General features: G+C 38.1%; 2 protein-coding genes across 19 annotated transcripts in view; one reads left to right on the forward strand and one right to left on the reverse strand.

Annotated features, from left to right (window-relative positions):
* LOC134815789 (limb region 1 protein homolog) overlaps positions 1–21,730 on the forward strand; it is a 103,680-nt gene that overhangs the window by 50,099 nt on the left and 31,851 nt on the right. The window lies entirely within an intron of this gene.
* Positions 685–21,681, reverse strand: LOC134816037 (abl interactor 1-like). Of its 18 annotated transcripts, none has more exons than XM_063824730.1 (13): positions 21,436–21,681; positions 20,739–21,241; positions 20,341–20,468; positions 20,055–20,123; positions 18,762–18,854; positions 17,681–17,794; positions 13,970–14,126; positions 9,726–10,037; positions 6,345–6,536; positions 4,928–5,158; positions 4,588–4,638; positions 1,961–2,044; positions 685–1,406 (listed from the first exon to the last, which is right to left on the reverse strand). In XM_063824730.1, the coding sequence occupies exons 1-13, from the start codon at positions 21,654–21,656 to the stop codon at positions 1,243–1,245; spliced, it is 2,319 nt and encodes a 772-aa protein (XP_063680800.1). In that variant the 5' UTR covers positions 21,657–21,681; the 3' UTR covers positions 685–1,242. The 18 variants fall into 18 exon arrangements, with proteins under 18 accessions (XP_063680800.1, XP_063680798.1, XP_063680802.1 ...); XM_063824728.1 differs by having other exon boundaries at positions 19,995–20,123; XM_063824732.1 differs by lacking the exon at positions 20,055–20,123.

Consider the following 21,730-nt stretch of genomic DNA (forward strand, 5'->3'; position numbering starts at 1 on the left):
GGGAGCGAGGTTGGTGAAACTCAGTAGTCCACATATAATAGGGGTCATTCACATATTACGTAATCACTTTTTGGACAATTTTTAAACCCCCTCCCATAAATCGATCTCAGATAATGTGTAGATCAATCTCACTTACGTTGCGACTTACGTTGAAAATTAACCAAAAAGTGATGACATAATAGTAGACGACCCCAATGGCCAATACTCCATGTTACGTATTACCTTGTCTCACAGTTCAGCATTTTTTCGATTTCAATAAAATACGACCTCCGGATCGATACAAGTAGAGCCAGGTTGGAATGTAGAAGTCCCTCATATCATGTGTTGTGTGTAAATACACCTTTATAAATTATGGGCCAATCCTGGTCCATGGATGTTTATCCAGCACCTTCCTGTATGAAGGTCAGCTTAGCTTCTCAATAGGTTCAATAGGTAGGTAGTTTATCCAGACCGGTCAAGCTGATCAGATTCAAAGTGGGTCGGCCGCTTGGTTGATTTGTAATTGTACATAATATATTATTTCCGTGAACATAATAAAGTTAATTAAAATATTATATTCACGTGGGCGCCAAAAAGGCCTTACTTTCAATACATAATTAGAGTTCGCGCGTTCCATTAAAATACCTTCACCTTTAAGGCTTTTTGAAATTAAGGAAAGCAAACTGAACCAAAGAAAGCAAACAGTTACAGAAAAATCATATACATAAGGCTTCAATCAATTTATTATGAAAATAAAACTTTGTCTTACATTTGTAATAAAAATGTTTAAAATTAATCAAAATACAAGATCTGAATTACCAAAATCATCAAATTCAAAGTCAAATTTTTCGAAAGATTCAAGATTTTGTGCAACAGTCAGATGTTGTACACACATCAAGGAGGGATAACTTTAAATTACAAATGCATACAATGATAGTTCGTGATATCGAAATTGTCTTATTTGAGAGGCTATTCACAATGTTGTAATGAACAGTTTTAGAGTTCATATTGTCCGTGTTTACACATCCACTTTATATGTAAAAACAGGTAAAAACTTATTTATATTTTTCATCAATTTCTATATCTATTAAAATACCAAAATACAAAAGGTTTCAACTCCCATCAACATTAATCTAAAAATAGTGCACTACCTAAATAAGTTTCGGAGCTCTATCGATCATATTAAAAACGAAACTCAATCTCAATTTCACCAAAAACTCCACGGCAACATGACCAGACATGCCTTACGGCCCAAAATTCCGATCACTCCGCAGATTCCACATAGTTACCAGGGAAAAGTCCTCTTACTCCATTCAGACTTCCCTCATACCAACCGTCGGGGTTTTTCACGTGCACAGATACAATATCTCCTGGATTTAAGTTCAGTTCATCTGACGCTGTCGCTGCATACGGGAATATCACTTGAACTGAGAGAATTATGGATTATATTTATGACTACAGTCAATTTTTGAAAGTTAAAACGTTTGTCAGGGCTCAAAAATATCCTACGGACTTATACATAGTCGTTAATTACATTCCACATTCATGTAGGGTAGAGTATAGGGAAACATATCGATACTGTCAGCACCAGAGAAAAAAACGATTAAAAAAGAAGCGAAACATAAAAGTTTCGCCTCCTCCTCAGCAGTAAAACACATACAACTCCACAGTTGCAGGTGATAATAGCTATGATTGCATTGCACTTGTTACAGGTCGGCAACACTTGTTACAGTTACAGGTGGTAATGTGATAAGATAGAGTGTAAACAACAGGAGATACCACGTGACATGGTTTGCAGATAATTAATTAGTCTCTATTCTACCAAACAGTCAGCTGTAACAAACACAGAAATGGTGCAATAACTCGATGAGGCGAGAACTAAGGTGATATGTACATCTAAGGAAGCTATTTGAGAACTCAGATGAGGTTTATCTGACAGATTTGTTAAAAATTTCATTAAACAGTTGGAATAACTTCATACCTTTCTCTATTACAGGATCCTCTTCTTCCTGATCCTCTGTGTAAAATCCACTATCTTTAGAAACGGACACGGTATGTGTGTTAACTGCAGGATAACAAATCACATTACATATCAGCTTCGAAGCTCTTTTTAATCTAATCTGATAAGACTCATTTCAAAACATTTTAATATTGTGTAGCAGAGAGGATCGCAGCGTGAGGGTTGCAGTGTAGAGCGGTTTCACAGAGCGCAGCTGCAGAACTGAATATTGCTTCAAGGTTAAGTTAAACAGTTAACCTCGAAAAATAAATAAAACATGCTGGAATAAGGAATAATGAAACCTTAAACACTAACATGGAATTATAACAGGTAGGGTCATACAATGTTACATTATTTGTTTCTTTAAAGTTCGTATATAATACTGTTTAAATAAATTGCGTCAATTTGCTTGATTTATTGATATTAAGCAACTCGTTTTTACGTATTCCTCCTTGGATTCTAACAATTACATCGCCAAGTGATCAAATCTTAGTGAATGATGGGATCAGTTTTGTGTTGTTGGTTATCCTCAAGTTTAAAAGTTTTAAAACCAGCACAGTTTCTTGCCACTGCTCCCATTCCAAGTTATATTTATTTCAGTTACTCCCTGTACAGAACATGAAGTGTGATTATTCATCATAATAAACCTTTGTTCTGACTGACCGTAAAATGTAACTCTTATTTTATTCACTTTTGTTTTATTAATTATTTATTAGGTTCAAGAAGACAAAAGTGCTCATTACCCCTATAGCCCACTATAGCCTGTAGTAAAATAAACGTGGCATAAGTTACAGTGTTATTGAATAAGCTAGAAGTTACAACATTGTATTGTAAATAAAATGGTTACATAGTTAGGTTTGATCCATGGAGCTGGCCGGACAGGACCAGGTGCGAGTAATGAATAATGATTCTATACAAAGTGAGTGCACCTGTGCTCCGACTCAAGTGTGCGCTTCCATTTCATACCAGCGGATCCTTTGGAAGAATAACTGGGATTCTTCAGATTCCAGGATATACTGAGAATTACTATGAATACCATTATACCCGATATTACGTCATTGCCTTTAAAACGTTATAAATAATTAATCTTGAATTAACGTTATCACGTGTACAGAAGTTACACCAACTTTATAACAAGCTAAGGTAATTTGACCCGGTGGTTATCTTCGAACTGAGAATGAAGTCTAGATACAATAACAAGATACATTGAACACTGTAAAGCCCTGTGCGTACATCAGGATGACATATAACTTGGTGCACTTCTATTGAGTCCAGTTTTAACAAGATATGCTCTCCTGTATCAATACCTCCCAGAGTACATGCGAGGGTGAGCAAGGTTGTATACTCTGTGGAGAAGATACTGTCTAATTCGACGGAATAATTGGTGTAAAATTCTACACGTTATTCCGCGTTGATCAGTGAAGTAAGCACGCCCCGAAAGTCGCACAGTTGAAAGTGTTGCTTGAGTAAGATGTGAATTGTGAGTGTAGTCTGTTTTGTATTTTCGAAGAATAAAGTGGACAATATGTTACAGTAGTACATGGCAACCCGCAACGCGAACGTTGCAGTAGTACATGGCAACCCGCTACACGCTTACAATAATATTTACCGTGAGAGACATTGTACCTCGTTACATCGTCAAATTATGAAGAACGCCGATATAACATAGACATTTTAACACAAGTTCCGGTTCCACCGATAAGTGCATGATAAGAAATGTATATAAGAGTGTTGCGTGAAAACTTTTCCAGGGTAATTTTAAAGATGTTTTGTATCTAAAAAATAGAGGCCGATCCAGTGATGAGGCCTGTGAGAGCCCTATTTAGGGCGGTAGTGGAGCGTGTAATGGTGTAATGGGGCCACATAGTACATTCACAGGGGAAAAGAGTGTATTTAATACAAACAAGTTCTAAGTTCGTAATAGCAACCTGTAATACGATACCAATAAAATATAATGTTAATGATATTACAAAGTGCTCCTCTATGACCTACACGGCACACCGCATTCCGATATCCCAGCAATATTAGCCTTCTCAGATTTTTGGAAAGGTGTGTTGTTAATAATGTGCGCTATTTAAATAGATCCGGCCAAGGATCGGCGGAGTTAACGACTAATGCGCGTATTTTCCTGAAGTTACATTTAAAATTGAACTAGATGCATCTAATGTAATATAAGAAATATTTTGCATTCTTTGTGTGATTCGTATTTCATTTGATCATCAAGTCACATATTATGGGTAGGTCATTTCATCATTAACAGATCATCATCATCCAGCAAATATTTTTGAGTAACTAAATCAAGCATCAACAATAGTTAGTGTACATTTGCATCGCATTAAATCAACCAATGTAAAATTCTGAGCCCAATTCTAAGAAATAAGCATTCAATTACCCCGATACCAAGAATTTCGCATATTATGTCTGTAATAATCATAAATTGGATTGAGCAGCAATAGCAGTACAAGAATTTTCATGACATTGCAGAAAACCGTGCAAATAGGATGTACATGTTAAAGAGTGGCACTAAAGAGTAAAGAGTGGCACTAAAGAGTGGCAGTATTGAAAACACGCTGAGCTAGAGAGCTAGAGGTTAACATGGCAAGTCTTACCAGTTTCAGATGATGTCAAGGTACTCAAATCCTCATACAACGGCTCTTCTACTGATTTTAGTAAAGTTTAAACATATTTAACATACTTAACATAATATTCGAGATGTTATGTCTAATACATTTAACATAATATTTAAGTTAACTGTTTTCATGGTCCACCATAATATACACAGACCAATAATATACTAGATTGGCGGCTAACAGAACGGCTAAACAAGGGGCATTCAAAAGAAGGCTGTACCACGTGTTGTGACGTAATACCACGTGCTGTACCACGTGCTGTTTTTAGAAAAAAACTTCCCCGAACATTTAGAAAAGTTGAACACTAAAACCCACTTACCCATATCATGATTATCAATAGTGTTATCAGTGTAGATATCATCTCCATCTTGCACAGGGTACATGTCAGCATACAACTCCTCGTCCTCGTCAGGGTAAGGCGGTGGCAGTATATCAGGGGGTGGTGGGGGTAGGGCCCCGTCGTCAAACGGTGACGGCAAGTCGTCAGGTGGCGGTAAGTCAGACGGCGCCGGTGGTGGTAGTAGCTCGTTATCTATGTATAGGTCGTCTTCTGAAAATATTTATTAAATTATCATTTTTATGTGATTATTATTTCTTTGTATTGACTTGGTCTGGTATTGATTTGGTCTTGTGACGCAGCTTTGCGCAGTGAATGAGGTTACTAAGAATGTGTAGTAAAATATAGCCTTTCCCTCTCGGCACTTTCCCTTCTTCCGTAAGAAAATTGGATAAGTAGTAGCTGTATGTAATTGGGCATATTACCCTACAAACATACAACATTATCCAGTAAAGGTATGTATACTGTTAAAAAGAAAATCTCACTTACTCTACACACAAAATATGTAATATATATATCGCGTTGGTAACACGATACATGACATAAAATACAAGAAAATTAGTTAAACTAAACTCTCTGACCTGTAATTTAAGTGACAACAAGTGACATGTCACTCTGTGATTAGTGACAACAAGTGACATGTCACTCAAGATATCACGTTCTCGTTAAAACAGGTACAACACATACACTCGGGAAGGAAACTCCCCGCATAATTACGAATAATTATATGCATTGTTATGACAACACAATAATATGTTGTACCACATGTAAAGAATGTACAATTAGGATGGTCAATCAGGGAGAGTGAGTGTATTGTAACGTGTATGCAGGAAATCACCTACACTCCCGCTGAGAGTAATTTCATTTCTTGTGACTGTGGTGTGTGGGTAGAATGAAGTGTACCCGCTGCTGCAGCTTGTGCAGCTTGCAAAATGTGGACATGGTCCAGATTTTAGTGGTGGTGAGTAAGATGTTGACATAATTCATCGTAAAATAATCTGATTCAAAGACTGAATCTATTTATAGAATGTAAATTTATGGTTGTTTTAATGGGGTCATTACATACATGAGTAAGCATTGTTCTCAGGGACCCGAATCATAATTTGGGTAATTATCCGTTGCATTTACTTTCATAGCAAGTCTAATCATCATAATTATTCTCGAACATGCTCACTGAATTGGAAATTTAGTGGAGTGGATTAGGACAATTATTGAGCATGATCGGGCTTCATGACAACAGAGAGGTTACATTATTAGTAGTAAAGTACAAGAAATTGAAGACGATATTAACATTTAATACAGAAGAAAGTAATCACGGTCATTACGCTCAGTAATCAGAGTAAGTCACACATTTTGACATTTTAGAAGACACACTCTAGTACTCTAGTACAGGTGGAACCTTCTTCGAGAGGACGGAAAGGAGTGGAAAGAGGCGAGGGCAGACTGATCGGACTGGTAACTTCATCTGACGTCATCAAGGAGGAGCATCGTAGCGAAGGAGCATCGTAAATATTATCTACGTCTTGATAGATGTCCTCGTCGTCTTCAACCTCCGCATCATAGTCTTCGTCGTCGAACTCACTGTCCGAATCTATAAGGGAGTTAGCAAGTGCTCGGAAATTGTAATATCGTTGCAACTTTCTCAACTATATTTAGAAAATAATCAACAAATTTGTCGAATATTTTTAGTATTTCCGATTCCGGAAAGTTCATGAACAGTTAATGGGTACTGAGTAGTAATAGCAGTATGATTACATACACATATTGAGCAGGTTTACAAGGTGTGAACGGCACATCTAAATTTAGTGCCGCTGTGACTTCCAAGTGTTGAAATCTACTCTAAGGCTGTATGACTGTATGAGGTAACAGGGTGTGTAATACAATGTATGTGACTATTGTGGGTGTAGTATTTAGATCCCCTGCTAATGAGGGTGTAACACTAGAGTTAATCAAATATTTACAAAACGAGGGTTCGTTATTTAGCAACCTATATAATAGCAATATTTGCCATCATTATATTTCATTTTTACGTGTGAAAGGTTGTAGAACAAGACATACATTTTCAGGAATTTATTTCTAGAATCACAAGTCAAATAAATATTATGAAATGTACATTGTATATTGTATATTGTACATCTAGAATTACAGGTAGAATCACGCCAAAGTCGAATCAATGGTCAGTAATTTGAATCATGGATCACATTTTCTTGATTTGACATTTTCTGAGATACTTGACTCAGTTCACGGTAGACTATCAGTAGTAAAGACCATACAAAATTTGTAGATATGATACCAACCAAAAATACGAGTTCAAAGTTGATCAAAAATGGAATCGAACGCAAGGCCAGAGAAAATATCACCTTCTGTATTTAAGGTCAAAGCGAAACCACCGAGTAATTCATCACCATCAGGCATCAATTAAATCAATATAATATCATAGATAAGTTTTACTATCATAGATTGTTGTTGCGTGTTTGATAAAGAAAGACCACTCATTGTAGAAGACACACTCGAGAGGAAGACGAACCTTCTTCCAGAGGAGGAGGAGGTGGCATATTTCCTGAACTTAGAGGAGGAGGAGGGGGAGGAGAAGGATGATAAGAAGAAGAAGAAGGAGGAGGAGGAGGAGGAGGAGGAGGAGGAGGAGGAGGAGGAGGAGGAGGAGGAGGAGGAGGAGGAGGAGGAGGAGGAGAAGGATGATAAGAAGAAGAAGAAGAAGAAGGAGGAGGAGGAGGGGGAGCAGCAGGAGGAGGAGGAGGAGGAGGGGGAGGAGAAGGATGATAAGAAGAAGAAGAAGAAGAAGAAGAAGGAGGAGGAGGAGGAGGAGGAGAAGGAGGAGGAGGAGGGGGAGGAGGAGGAGGAGGAGGGGGAGCAGCAGGAGGAGGAGGAGGAGGGGGAGGAGAAGGATGATAAGAAGAAGAAGAAGAAGAAGAAGAAGGAGGAGGAGGAGGAGAAGGAGGAGGGGGAGGAGGAGCAGCAGGAGCAACAGGAGGAGAAGGGTGAGGAGAAGGATGATAAGACGAATAAGAAGGAGGAGGCATACTTATCGAACTGATAAACGTCCCCCCAAGTAATGAAGGAACAGAGTAAATATTGTCCAAGTTCCCGGTACTCTCCTTGTCGTTCTCGATCTCGTCCAAATCTATGAAGAAGTTAGTATGGGATGGAGACAGAAATTTCACCACAAACTTACTCTTTCAAATTAACGCATGATTATTGACTCCCAAATTTCCGAAATATTCGGGGAACATTTTAATACATTTTGCTACTTTTCTATTGTATTTCTGGTAGGTATAAGAGTTATTAGCAGTTTGACAATACAAGCCGGAGAGCGCAGCACTCGGCGTCTAATTCCAAATTATATTCAGAATTTAAATTTGGATCTTTTGCTTGAAGTTGAATATTATAGACAGATTAGGCATTATAAAAGCACTCAAAATAGAAACCTTCATTTTGATGAGCGGAAAAGAAGACAGGCTGATTGACATTATAGGGGTGGGAGAAGATTGCAGTCTGACTCAAAGGAAAAGAGGAGAAAGCAGACCGATTTGACTGAGAAACATCCCCTCATGAAATGCCGCTATTCCTCCATAATAGCGATGAGTGAACAAGTAACGATGTAGCGTTAGAGAAAATTATAGTCTTCTAATTACGGCTAATAATTTCCTATGTTCTCTAATATAATACGTTCTATAAATCTATAAAGAAGTAAGGATAGAATTAGAACACATTGTGTTACAATCACAACTTACTCTTTAATGTTAATCTGAGGGATTAATTTTTTTTCGAGGAAGCTCTCGTTTCCGGAGAGTTAAAAAAAACATCACGCGGTATGTAACTACACTTAAAACTTGCAATGCGATCGAGTAAGGTGTGAACGGCGAAACATATTTTGTGTATTAAAGTGTTGAAATCGACTCAAACGTTTTATATTATAACGTAACAGGGCCTGTACTATCGCGCAACTGTCTTGGGCGTAGTCTGGGAATTATATAAATGCCAATAATTTATTTTACGTACTAGGGCTTGTTCCTACAAATTTTACTCTTTCTAAAAGTATAATAATATTATGTAAAACTTGGCAACACATGTAAATTAAGGAAGACTTTAAAAAGCATATTAAAGTCTAAAACTCAATGGAATTATTCTAACACTTGGGAACAGATGTAAACATTTATATTGTACTATCGAGCATGCAATCATCATACAATTTAACGACATTTCTTAGATTTGTTTGCAAGTCAAATTATAATGTATCAAATCATTTAATGAGTATGATATTTATTTACAGAGTGGCCCACAATTATTACTGTGTCAACAGGGTCACAAGTTGGAAATTTAAATATTGGTAAAACTGTTCAAATAATGTCATATTGACATCGTGGCCCCTGACACACATTGGCGAGGGGGCGCCAATAGTATAGGGGGGCACTTTTTCGGCGGGGGCGCGCCAACGCCCAACATGCAACGTTACGCCACTGATTGAGGTTGGGTTTTTTCTGGGCCACTCAATGCAAACAATATAGATTTTGCATTTTTCTGATTATGTTTGTCAAAATATTTAAACTTCATTCGAGATTGTCGGATATTTTCATGATATAAGTCGATTGAATGGAATACACTGTAATCAAGGTACAATTTCTCAAGCAGGGTTGTAGTCCCCAAGGTCCGATCAGTGAGATTACATAAATTTACAACGACATTCTTTGTAACAGAGATCAGGGGATAACAGATCGTTAAGATCTGTAACATTTAACACGTATAATCTGCAGACAGCTACCTTCAGGGATGGTGTCAGGAGGAGCAATAATGAGGGGCCCAGCATTCAGACTTTTCTTCTTGTAATGAGTAACCACAGTACTCTTGGGACCCCCAAAGAGACCATCTCCTGTATTGCAGCGTACTCTGGAGAGACCAGGACTCTTGGGTCCTCCGAAGAGACCAGCTCCTGGACTCAGATAGAGGTCCTCAGCGGGGGTAGTGGGGCTGGTGACAGAGGGAGGAGTGGAGGGAGGAGGAGTGGGAGTCGGGGGACAAGAGTCTATCTCGTCCATATCCATGTAAATATCATCGTCCTCTGGGTATTCGTTATCTGAAAAACACTGCTATGTCGCCTGCCCACTAAAACATTACTACAAATCACTATCTACATGTTGACAGCTAGTTTTGTGAAACACATCTGATCACATTTGACGAATGTGGAATGTCGTGTCTACTTCTCCTTGTGGTATGTTACTACTTTAACGTGAGCTAAAAATAGTTTAAGTTACCAACTTATCAATTAACAGTTTTAGTCCGTACTCCGTTATTATAAATGCTTGAAGTTACGTTCTGGAATTAGATCACTTCGTGTTATTTATAGACCATTCAAACTAACAATGTAGCTGTTGGAATGTACATTCTAAGCTCGGGATATTCACAAGATATGCACTGAGATCTTTAAATACTTTAAACTTGAGTTTTCCAGAAGACAGTGGGTTAATGAGAGACATTACATGTCAACAAACAACGGTTAAGTCACCATATTGTCATAGATCACTTTAAATTCTCGACAACATGACTGTATGCTATACATACCTTGTTATATTTAACAAGGTATTTAATATCCCTTGACCCTTCTGAAGGTATTGTTTTATGACACAACCACGGAATGTGGTTTATGGTTGAAATTTGATACAAATTGATGTACAAAATAACATCCCGAAGAACCTGCACGCCTGCCCCTACATTACCTCTTACATTATCACTAGGAAGTCAATACTGTTGAGTCAGTACATTATTATCATGTACAAATTTAGACTTACATTTACTAGCGAGTGAGCGAGATTGCTATTTTAATCATAATATGAGCACGAGATGGTCTATGACAAGCGATTTATAACAGTGACATGACAGATACATACTTTATTTCATGATAAGAATAGTTTCCCAACCGCATAAGCTTTAAACAGGCGATCCTTGTTTACATTGTCCAACAACCGGTAACTGATGATCACACCAACAACTCATCCCGTGTGTTACATTCCATGCCGAGGAATGTAGATTCCATTAAAAGTAATGAAACTATGTGTCAAATAAGCATGATGTAGATCTCTTATTCCTCCTTTAATTGTTCCATGATCTGGAATAAAACCGCCTTTTTGTTCGGTCGAAGAGAAAAACCAAATTGCAAAATTACACAATCATGGAAATGGCGGAAGGAATAACAAGGAATAAGGTTGGTTTAATGAAGCCAGTAAGTAGCCGGTAAGCAACCAGTAAGAAGCCAGTAAGTAGCCGGCACAATGTGATGAGATGAAGAACAGTACGTGGGTTTTACAATGTGTAAATCTTGTACGGGCACTAGAAATGGTAATTAGACGCTGTAATACTTTAGAAGTATGTTAACATGTTATATATACGTTGCGTTAGACTTTCGAGTTTTGACTTTCTGAATTACTAGCCCGAACTAAGGCCAACTGTTGACTGCAGATTGATAGGGTACGATAAACAACGGACAATTTTGAAGGAAATAAAGTAAAAACTACAGTAGAGGATTTGATAGTATTCCCAAGTCGGCGTATAATCATCTTATTGAAATCACTGAGTCAAACCAATCGTCCTATCAAAAAGCATCGAGCAATATCGAGCAAGTTAAATAGCACTAGAAATTGAGAAATACAGGATCTTTGTAGCGTTTATCAACGGTAAAACATCGTGTTATGACGTCCTCTTTCTCGTAAAAACAGCTCGCAATCAAATCTTCCTCGGGTGACGTCATCACAACTCTGCCATGTGACCTCAAAGTGTTGGTGCGCGAAATAGGCAGGCTAAGCTGAGATGATGAATCACTCTGTTTTCTCAGAGGCTGATCAACAGCCAAACTAGAATCGAGTGTTTTCTTTTTTCTCGCACTCAATTTCAACCTCGTCGACATGGATGAATTTTTCTGACATGTTTTGAGAGACCGTGTCAGTTTTGAGTTTAAAACAATTTGAGAACTGGATACAGCTGAATGTATGGAACTACAGGTGGATCCAGACCGTATCATATTTTCTGCAGATCTCTTTTCAACCGAATTTGAGGATCTGAACATAGACTTAAGACGAGTCAACTTCGATTGTTTCTTAGCTGCGGATACGGGAATAATGGCTTCAGTCATATTTGAGCTGAGGTCACAATACGAAGAACATACGCTAGGAACTATCTGGTGCTCCTTTTGAGAAAGTCTTAATTGAAGAGTATTATTATCAGTTTTCACAACATTCCACCTTCTGGTAAGTCGCCTGTTGTTCTGGGCTATTTGGCTCGGTGACAAAATGGGTTGTGAATTCGAAGTTGACCAACTGTATTTAGAAATATCTTTTTTAATCGGAGCGGATTTCGGGGAGCTCCCATTACTCCTAATTTCTAGTACCGTGATTTCGCTTTCTGTAGATTTGGTAAGACAGTTACCAATTCTTTTACTATTTCCATGTCTATCATGAATAAAACTATCATGATTATATGAGAAGGAAACGTATCCATCATCCTCTTCATTTCCAGGGAGGACCACACCATTTTCATCATGATCAGTAAACTGTAACGAGTCCCCTGAACATCTCGTCACTCGCTGGTCACATGGGATACTGTTGACAACAGTTTGTGTGTTTTCTGATAACACAAGGGTCACTGAGGAATCACTATCAAGATCATCATCAGATCGTTGGATCCAAAACGTTGAGGATGGGGAATCTTTAGAAGAACTTTTCATGGAAAGCAGTAATGGATTCACTCTTCTTTGGGTATGAGGCTGTTTGTTTAGTTTTGAAGGTACGTTACATGTAACTACACTCAGAGAAGGTCCAATGATATCACCATTAGAACATTCACTAGAAAACCGTTCAAAGGATTTGACAAAGCCTAATTTAACCAAGTTAGAATAAGGTATGACGTCACAGGTTAAACAGTCATGTTTATTCTTAAAATATTCGATTAATGGCGGATCAGTCATACGATGAACTGTTTTTAGTTTATCATTGTCATTTGACAAACCAAAATACCAATGTTTTGTCTTATAATGTCTACTTGTGATACGATTTAAGTTAGAGGTAGATTTGTGTGATCGATCAGTCGGTTTTTGTCTGTCCGTTAGTGTCGGTCTAGAAGTGTGTTTGTCTGTCAGTTTGTCTGTCAGTTTGTCTGTACGTAGTCGTCTCAACAACGATCGTTTGAACTTAGTTCGACTGGTACCTGCAAACAGTACTTATAAGACTTACTATATTTAACCTATCAATTAGCATATCGCATCTATTTACAATTACACTAGCTAATAAAATTAGCTGAAAATTACAGCGCTGTGATGATGTTCTGACACTGTAGTTTAAACTGTTCTTTGAACGTCTGGTGGACGGCTATCGTTTGTCGAACAAAACGTGTAAAAATGTAAAGATAAAAGTCCAGTTGACATCATTCAGTGTACTGTAAAATGCAGTGTATTTAAGAATAGGTTATTTATAGTACGTGATGCAGCTACAGCGGTATTATTTTAGCAAAACGTGAAAGATATGATATATAATGTTATGAAAAATCTTTTTACTGTAGAAATACAGCTGCGATCAATCCACAAGCAAGCTTAGTTTTGAGTATATATAACCCGCGGGAACTAATCGAGTTTCTGTAAAGTACAGGACAGAGAAAAATGTGTCTTTACCCTTGAATACTAATGTCACATACTAATGTCACATACTAATGTCACATACTAATGTCACATACTAATGTCACATACTAATGTCACATACTAATGTCACATACTTATGTCACATACTAATGTCACATACTAATGTCACATACTAATGTCACATACTAATGTCACATACTTATGTCACATACTAATGTCACATACTAATGTCACTTACTAATGTCACATACTAATGTATAGAGACCTAAGATCAATTATATTCTTGATCTTATTTATATACGGAAATTATCTAAGTTTATCCCAACAATTTTGAACAAAAAACAACAGACCAAAACTTAACAAAAACTTAAGATTATATAACTCACCAGGAACAGGAGCGGGAGCAGCTACAGCTATAGTCTGGTATTGAGGTAGAGGAGGAGCAACAGGAGCAGCTGGGACAGCAGCTGTTGGAGCGCCGCGCGTCCTCACGTCATCGTATATCACTTCATCTGGAGCCGTGGGGGTGGGGGTTCCTCGCTCCTGTGAACAGAGAACTGGAATTAAGAAGACACAAAAATATGGGTGATAGTTAGGGGAGTAGTTTCTGGGGATTCACCATGTCTGCACACTGATTTCAATGTTTTAATGACGTCGTGGTAAGTCTAACAAGGCCTAATTTTGAGATGATTCAAATTCCTTAGCTTTTCTAGAACATGCCAGGTAAATCGCACGTCATGAAACAGCTGTACACGCGTCACTCACATATAATGCTGTCTCCAATAATGGACTAGGTACTAACAGTTACAGTAAAGTTCTGCATTGTAAGGACCCTAACTAAAGTTCTACAAGTCAAGACTCCACGATCTCATTGTTATCTAGATTAACTCTGTATTCTGGGTATCTCCAACAATACGCTGCCATAATTAAACTAGGTATACGAAGCCAGCCAGCTTTATATTATATACCCATAGGTATAGTTGGAGGAGGTCGGGATATCTAAACAACATTTTGGGTACATTAAGAGAAAACTGTTTGGATTCTAGTCTCAAGAGCATATTGTTGTAGGATTTCTACTGTAGAGAAGGAGATACGTTATAATATTATATTTACATGTATTTATTACAAAGTATTATAACCGAGGGGTTCCGTTCAGGCCCTTCACACTTCTGTCTAGTTCTAATGTACCGTCACAATAGTGACTTTAAATATATATTATGTAACATTTTTATGTATGATATGCCTGCTAGATGATAAGTTATTATATATCAAGATACAGGCAATGTTGGTTATCAACCTATCAGATTAATGTTGGTTATCAACCTAATTCAGAATTACGGCTGTCAATATATCATACACTCTGGTATAGCTTCAAATGTAAGGTGTCTGACAAATTGGTTGTCATAGAAGCTGTGAACTTGTTCGACACAATTGTGGTATTTACTGGTAGTGTCACTGTCACAGTGGAAGTGGAAATGTTGTAAATTTGAAAATGACATTTCTTCTAGACATGTGATTCCGGATAGTAAAGGAATTTTTGGAATATATCAAAACTCAAAATTACCGTGTCCATGGCTGGCTTCAAACTTTTGTTTCTTACAATCCACTAAAAGGATATTGAATTCCACTGACAAATTTCCGACATAAGGATTTTTCTTGAGCTATCATTACAAACACCTGGCATTATCTATATATTATATAATACAAGGCCTTAATGATCTACCCTCAATCCGTGCGAACACCAAAGGCCAGCTGTTAACTATAAGACTATCTCAAAACATTGTCGTGTGTAGTGTGCGATAATGCAGTTTTGAGAATTAAAAGGGACTCATGAACAACCATAATTACACCAGTCAAACATATTATAGAGCACTCAGCACCCTATCTTTTATCTTTCTTCAAACAGCTGTATCAACACTCAATAGTTTTATTATATGATCAGGGAGCCTTGCTGGTAATGTACCATCACGTTACATGAGAGAGGGTTATACTATTATTATTACCCTTCGTTGTAGACATACCATTTACCCAATAATGCTGAAGATATTAATAATTGTCCCCCAGCCCCCTATACAGTACATTAGTGATACACCTCCAGCCCCAAGACGTTGTGTCCCAAAGCCGTGTACCGCAGTAATAATAGTAATTGGGGTTAGTTAGAGTTGGGGTTATTGTGGGGGTTAAAGTTAAGGTTATTGTGGGGGTTAGTTAAAGTTAGGGTTATTGTGGGGGTTATTGTGGGGGTTAGTTAAAGTTAGGGTTATTGTGGGGGTTAGTTAGAGTTAGGGTTATTGTGGGGATTATTTAAAGTTAGGGTTATTGTGGGGGTTAAAGTTAAGGTTATTGTTGGGGTTAGTTAAAGGTAGGGTTATTGTGGGGGTTAGTTAAAGTTAGGGTTATTGTGGGGGTTATTGTTGGGGTTAGTTAGAGTTAGGGTTATTGTTGGGGTTAGTTAGAGTTAGGGTTATTGTGGGGGTTATTGTTGGGGTTAGTTAAAGTTAGGGTTATTGTGGGGGTTATTGTTGGGGTTAGTTAGAGTTGGGGTTATTGTGGGGGTTATTTAGAGTTAGGGTTATTGTGGGGGTTAGTTAGAGTTAGGGTTATTGTGGGGGTTATTGTGGGGGTTAGTTAGAGTTGGGGTTAGTTAGAGTTAGGGTTATTGACTAATGCGGGGGTTTGTTAGAGTTAAGATAAGGGTTATGTGTATGATTTGCTGGGCAGGACGAAGAGATATAACAAAAGTAACTACCGGACTGGTTTATATTACGTATCTTATTCTTTAGGGCAGTACACGTTGTCGTATGAGGAACATTTGCTCACCATGAGCGGATATGAGTCCCAACTTTGACACACGACTTGGGGGAGCTGATTTATTGTTAGATTGGCTAAATGATAGGAGACATCATATTAAATATTCATTATTAAATGGAAATATTCGGAAAAGTAAGAGCATGAATGTTCATTGTTCCTGAACATTCCCAGTTAAAAAATAGTTTTTAACTCTATTCAGTGTTACCGGAAATTTCCTGAATAAGATCGGACGATTTACTTCCTGCTTAGATACAAATTAAATTTGGAAACTGAATCTTTGCTATATTTCAAAGATGTACAGTTTATACACCTTCTAAGTTTAACTGCCATTTCTAGAAAACCTAAAACAATTCATGTAATATATAGGATTATAAAATGTATATAATTTTATACTTTTTCTCATACTTATATTATATTGTATACAGTACACGCTGTACAAACACACACACACAAACACACTCGCAAACAAACTCTCACACTCGCAGTGTATCATGCTCAAACAATCAATGCTTCACGGTGGAACATGTGAACAGCTCATGAACTTCACGTCAGTTGCGTAGCAACACCGGTTACAGCAGTTAATATATTTACCATTTGTTATTAACACCAACCGAACGAGACATCCCCTTCGATACAACAATGTGTTATTTAGTTATCAGATGATCAATATTATAGCAAACACAAGTCGACAAAATCTCCATGTATAGTATGCTGGTAATGTTTTGTCAGTAACGTTTTAGATATTGCTGTAACTTGTTGGGTGTTACTGTAACGTTTTAGATATTGCTGTAACTTGTTGGGTGTTACTGTAACGTTGGAGTGGTGTTACACCCCTGATGTGATGCAAGATGGACCCTGACTAGATGCTTACATGGTCCTCTGAAATAAGTTAAGCGCACTTTTTCATTCAAATCTTTCACTTTACCATTATTATATGGGAGTTGGGACACAAGGTGATCCCTTTAGCACACGTGATCAATATACACTGTGGTGAGTGGATACTGGGTTAGGATCGTACGGTCTGTTCGTTGGCTACAAATCTACTGAATAAATTTGATGCAAATTTACTAACATAAATTTGGGAAGCAGTTATTTTTTAACGACTTCAGTTTACAGAATTCTAAAAAAACTTACGGTGCATTTTCCATGGCAACATGGGTTGACAAGATGACAAGTTGTCATGATGTCATCCAAATTAGTTGTCATGGTAACAAGTATACTTGTCACGGTAACCCTAGAGGTAAAATAAGTAACCAGATATAATCTATACCCCGTACTACACTCACCTCGCTGAGAGTAGGCATGCGATGTTGGGGAGGTATTGCATAGTGGTCCTCCTCCTCAAATACTGGCGGTGGTCTTGGAGCCGGGATACTGGGTTTCTCCAACCCTTCACCTGTCTGATAGATCAACACTTCGGTTAGGCTGGGGAGGTTGCCTTGGTGTTGGGATGTCGTGAGGGGCCGGTAGTGTGATGAGTTGGATGGCATGAACCAAGAAGACCTTACTCCCGACGACTTGCAGCGCCGTCGGGTTGGGAGTGTCTGACTTTTATAGGAGGTTGGTTCCTGAAACTGTTCTTCTTTGTAACCACTCCACAATCATGGGCCTCACTTTATAGGATACCCGCAAACACTCTATCAGGGCTCAGTTATTCCCGGATATAGTCAGACTATGCTATGATCGGGAAATAATAAAGATCATACATGTATTATCAGAGACGACTTCAACAGTGCCCAACTAGTTTCAGTACCATTTATAATTGTAAACCTCATCCTTTTATAGTACCCTAAATCCGAATGGGAGAGTAAGGACAAGGCTAACAACCGTGATAGCAGCTGAAAAACTAGGCCGTCAATTGACTTTAAAGGAGGTCGCGGTGAAATACAAGTGTATATCTTGTGACTCACTCGATAAGCAAGCTGAATAGCACAATAGATCTTAATGGATTTTGAGGGCCAGCTCGCCGATTTAACTAAGTTAGCCGTAGGCTCCACGGCTCTGAGATCAGGGAGAGGTCAGTGCCTCAGCAGTACTAATAGTTAATTCTGGCACACAACATCCCTGCAGATAGTTGGAACTTGGAACCAACAAATGATAAAACAGCAGCCTACTGAGCAGCCTACTGGGCAGTCTGCGGAGTATTCTACCTTGGTTCATGAGGTGCTTCACGCGGGAAATGTGCTGACAAATGAAATGATGTGTTATGAAAACCAATTGATGGCAAATCTATGGGACATAACAAATCTTGAAGTGATTGAAATTGAATTGCTTCAAACTTAAAATTAACGATCAGTGAAAAAATACAATTAAACTTGTCAAATTGTGATAATTTTAAAAAGTGACTTCATGAGAAGTCGGAGGTACCTCGTTCTTAACGCTGTAGACCCGGTTTCGCGTCGTGTATTGTTTGGCGGGTGGGGGTGCTGGGGCCGCCCTGTGCGGCTGCAGTTTTAGTGACTGACGGATTTTAGATATTGTTAAAGTGGGGTAATTGAGCAGCTTGTCAGCTCTGAACAGAATTTTACCCAATTTGTTAGAGCTGCAAACATCTGCAGTCAGACAGAGGAGATTGTGATTTGTATGGTCTGGAATAAGAACAGTTTGTTATCTGCTAAGAGTTGGAATCATATTAAATCAGAGCATTGGGCAGTAAACTGATCACATTCGACAGGTGTTATATCGATCTAGGCTGTAAATTGATAGGCGATAGATCAACATTTTATAGAATAGATCGACATGCATGTAGGGTCGTAGGGACCTGGAACATAGACTTAAAGTACTACTTACAGTGAATGTTTGAAGAATTTGTCATGCAAATCAGTACAATATATAATATTGAGATGAACGATTTGGAGAGAGGTTTTGCGACAAGCCCAAAAGTCTTTATCTTGATAACAGTTTTAGTGTACAGCTGATACGTAATTAAAAACGAGAAACATTTAAATATGTTTGACATGCATGGCCCCCCCAAGCGAGGTTATGGTTGAATGGGTTTGTGTATAAGAACAAAGTCCATTTCACCCTAGCACCAAGCATCATGTTCTAATAGTGAGATAACGGGAGATAACCAATACCAAGATGGCATCTACATCGGTCAATTAAACAGTCAATTAAACCGATAAAATCAACCATACTGCTTGCTGGATACTACAATTAATACATCGTTATAATAATATGTCGAATTTAAAAACGGCTGCAAGATAAGCTGCGAGGTAAGCATCCCCTGAAAGATTTACGTCCAGCTACTGTGTGTTGAGGAAAGGCTAGCATATTGCATATAATAATATGTATGACACCTGAGGAACAAAAGCTAGCCCAGGGAGAACTGCATGCTTTCCAGTGCAAGCAAAGCATGGACAGAATGGAACATATCGGAGCCCATCTGTCCTCCACCGAGAATAAAACGAAGTTACTGATCTGACGTTAATCAAGGCTAATTAAATATTGGGCTGAGAAGTTGGACAAAAGGGAGGAGTTAGAATCAAGATGCGATTAATCTGTGTGTTCACTAGTTGTACTACTAAAGTTGATAGAACTAGCACCATTAATCAGGGAATCTGAGGGAGTATTACATAATTACGGTACAATTCCACACACACGAGGAACATTGAGACATGCAGGAGTACGACACGGTTTGCTTTTATATCGGGAACCTACAGATAGGCTTCGTTTGACGGTGGCAACAGGTTTTGAGGAGGCTGGTGCCCCACTACTCTTAGTGTCGCTCTGAAAGTTACACAGTTACACAGCTCTGTGCATATACAAATATAGCACATGTGAAACTCGAGTTTGTCTGCATCGCAAGCTACATGTATTAAAAGTTAAGCATGGATGCTGCACCCACAAATAATGTCGAAGAGGACACCTTGCATGGTTTTGAATGCCAACTCGACACTAATGTATCTGAACACCGTATATCATGCTGTGTGATACAGACACACACCTTTGAAGAGTTGAGGGAGGTGAGGGAGGTGAGAGAGCCGTATCGGTTAAGTGCCGGGCTCTTAGGTTGTCTGATATCTATAGAACTGGCAGAAAGACGCGTGTCTCTTGCTTGTAATGAGCTGTGATCTGAAATATATACAAATTTAAAAAGGCTGTCAGCTGAAAAGTACTTAATGATATAAAAGTATTAAATATGATTTAAGCATTTAAAATTGTAGACATGATCCCTTATATAATTAATAAATTCAATATATTATGAAATTTAAGATATACGGTTAAAATGAAATCATAAAATTCATACCGATTTTTGATCATTTAAATTGACTAATTTGCAATTAACAACACTAGGTATAATATATAGATTTGAAATAGATTTTGCATAAATAACAAACATACTCGAATTAGGGACAGGTGATAAAGCAGAAGTGGCAGTAACAAATGATTTGTTACTGCTTCCCGTACTTTGAAGAGACTGCTGCGACCTTGATTTGGGTACGCTGGGCTCAACATACATAGACTCCTCGTCTGCTCCATCAAATTCATTCAAACCTGCACCCAATCTGTCATACTTATTGTAGTTCAGTTTCTCCCAGATAACATTTTTCCTCCCCAAAAATTCGTTGTTTGGAAGGGTGTTGTTATCAGGAAGGGTTAATCTGGGCTGACTGTTAGTAAGGTGGGCAGCGGGAAATCTTAAGTGGAGCTCATTTCTGAGACTATAACATGAGGATATTTCTAATGATGCAGATGCTGTAACCGTCATGTTTTCAATTTCTTGCAGTTTGTCCACTTGGTCATCTAAAAGTTGTTGAAAACAGCCCGCTAAATTGTAGATTCTTTTGCTGACATCAACCAAACAGGATACAGCTTTTGATCTTGCTTCTTTTGCAAGGTCAACTCTGAAAAAGAAAAGTTCAGGTCATTACCCTGCTCAAGCATACCAAAGCTCATGCAAAAATGTCAGACATTTTAGAAAAAATTTGCGTGTTACAAGAAAAAGAAAGTTATATAGATACGATACCACATGAATAGTGAGAATAACACCTAAAATGGACGCGGTAGGAAAATTGCAAAACAACAGACAAGTCTTTACCTGTGTTCTACTTTGTCCAAGTAATCCTGCTGGTACATGTCTGCAACATTGGCCATTTCATCTTTCGCAAGAAGCAGCTGCTTTCGATATTCAGGAATCTCCTCCGCTGCATTAACAAAGACTACATCTTTATTTGGCAAGGGTTGGTCTACTCCGTTTGTTGTGCAATCTTCACTTTCAACTTCACAGACTTGCTCTTCTTCATCTTTTGAGACCATCATAGAACATTATATATTGGTGCTACCTAGAATTGAAGTAAAAATTACACCTCAATGTTTTGTTGAAATCTAACATA

This window comes from Bolinopsis microptera, chromosome 5 (genome assembly GCF_026151205.1).
Source record: "Bolinopsis microptera isolate Bmic1 chromosome 5, MBARI_Bmic_1.0, whole genome shotgun sequence".
Lineage (NCBI taxonomy): Eukaryota > Metazoa > Ctenophora > Tentaculata > Lobata > Bolinopsidae > Bolinopsis > Bolinopsis microptera.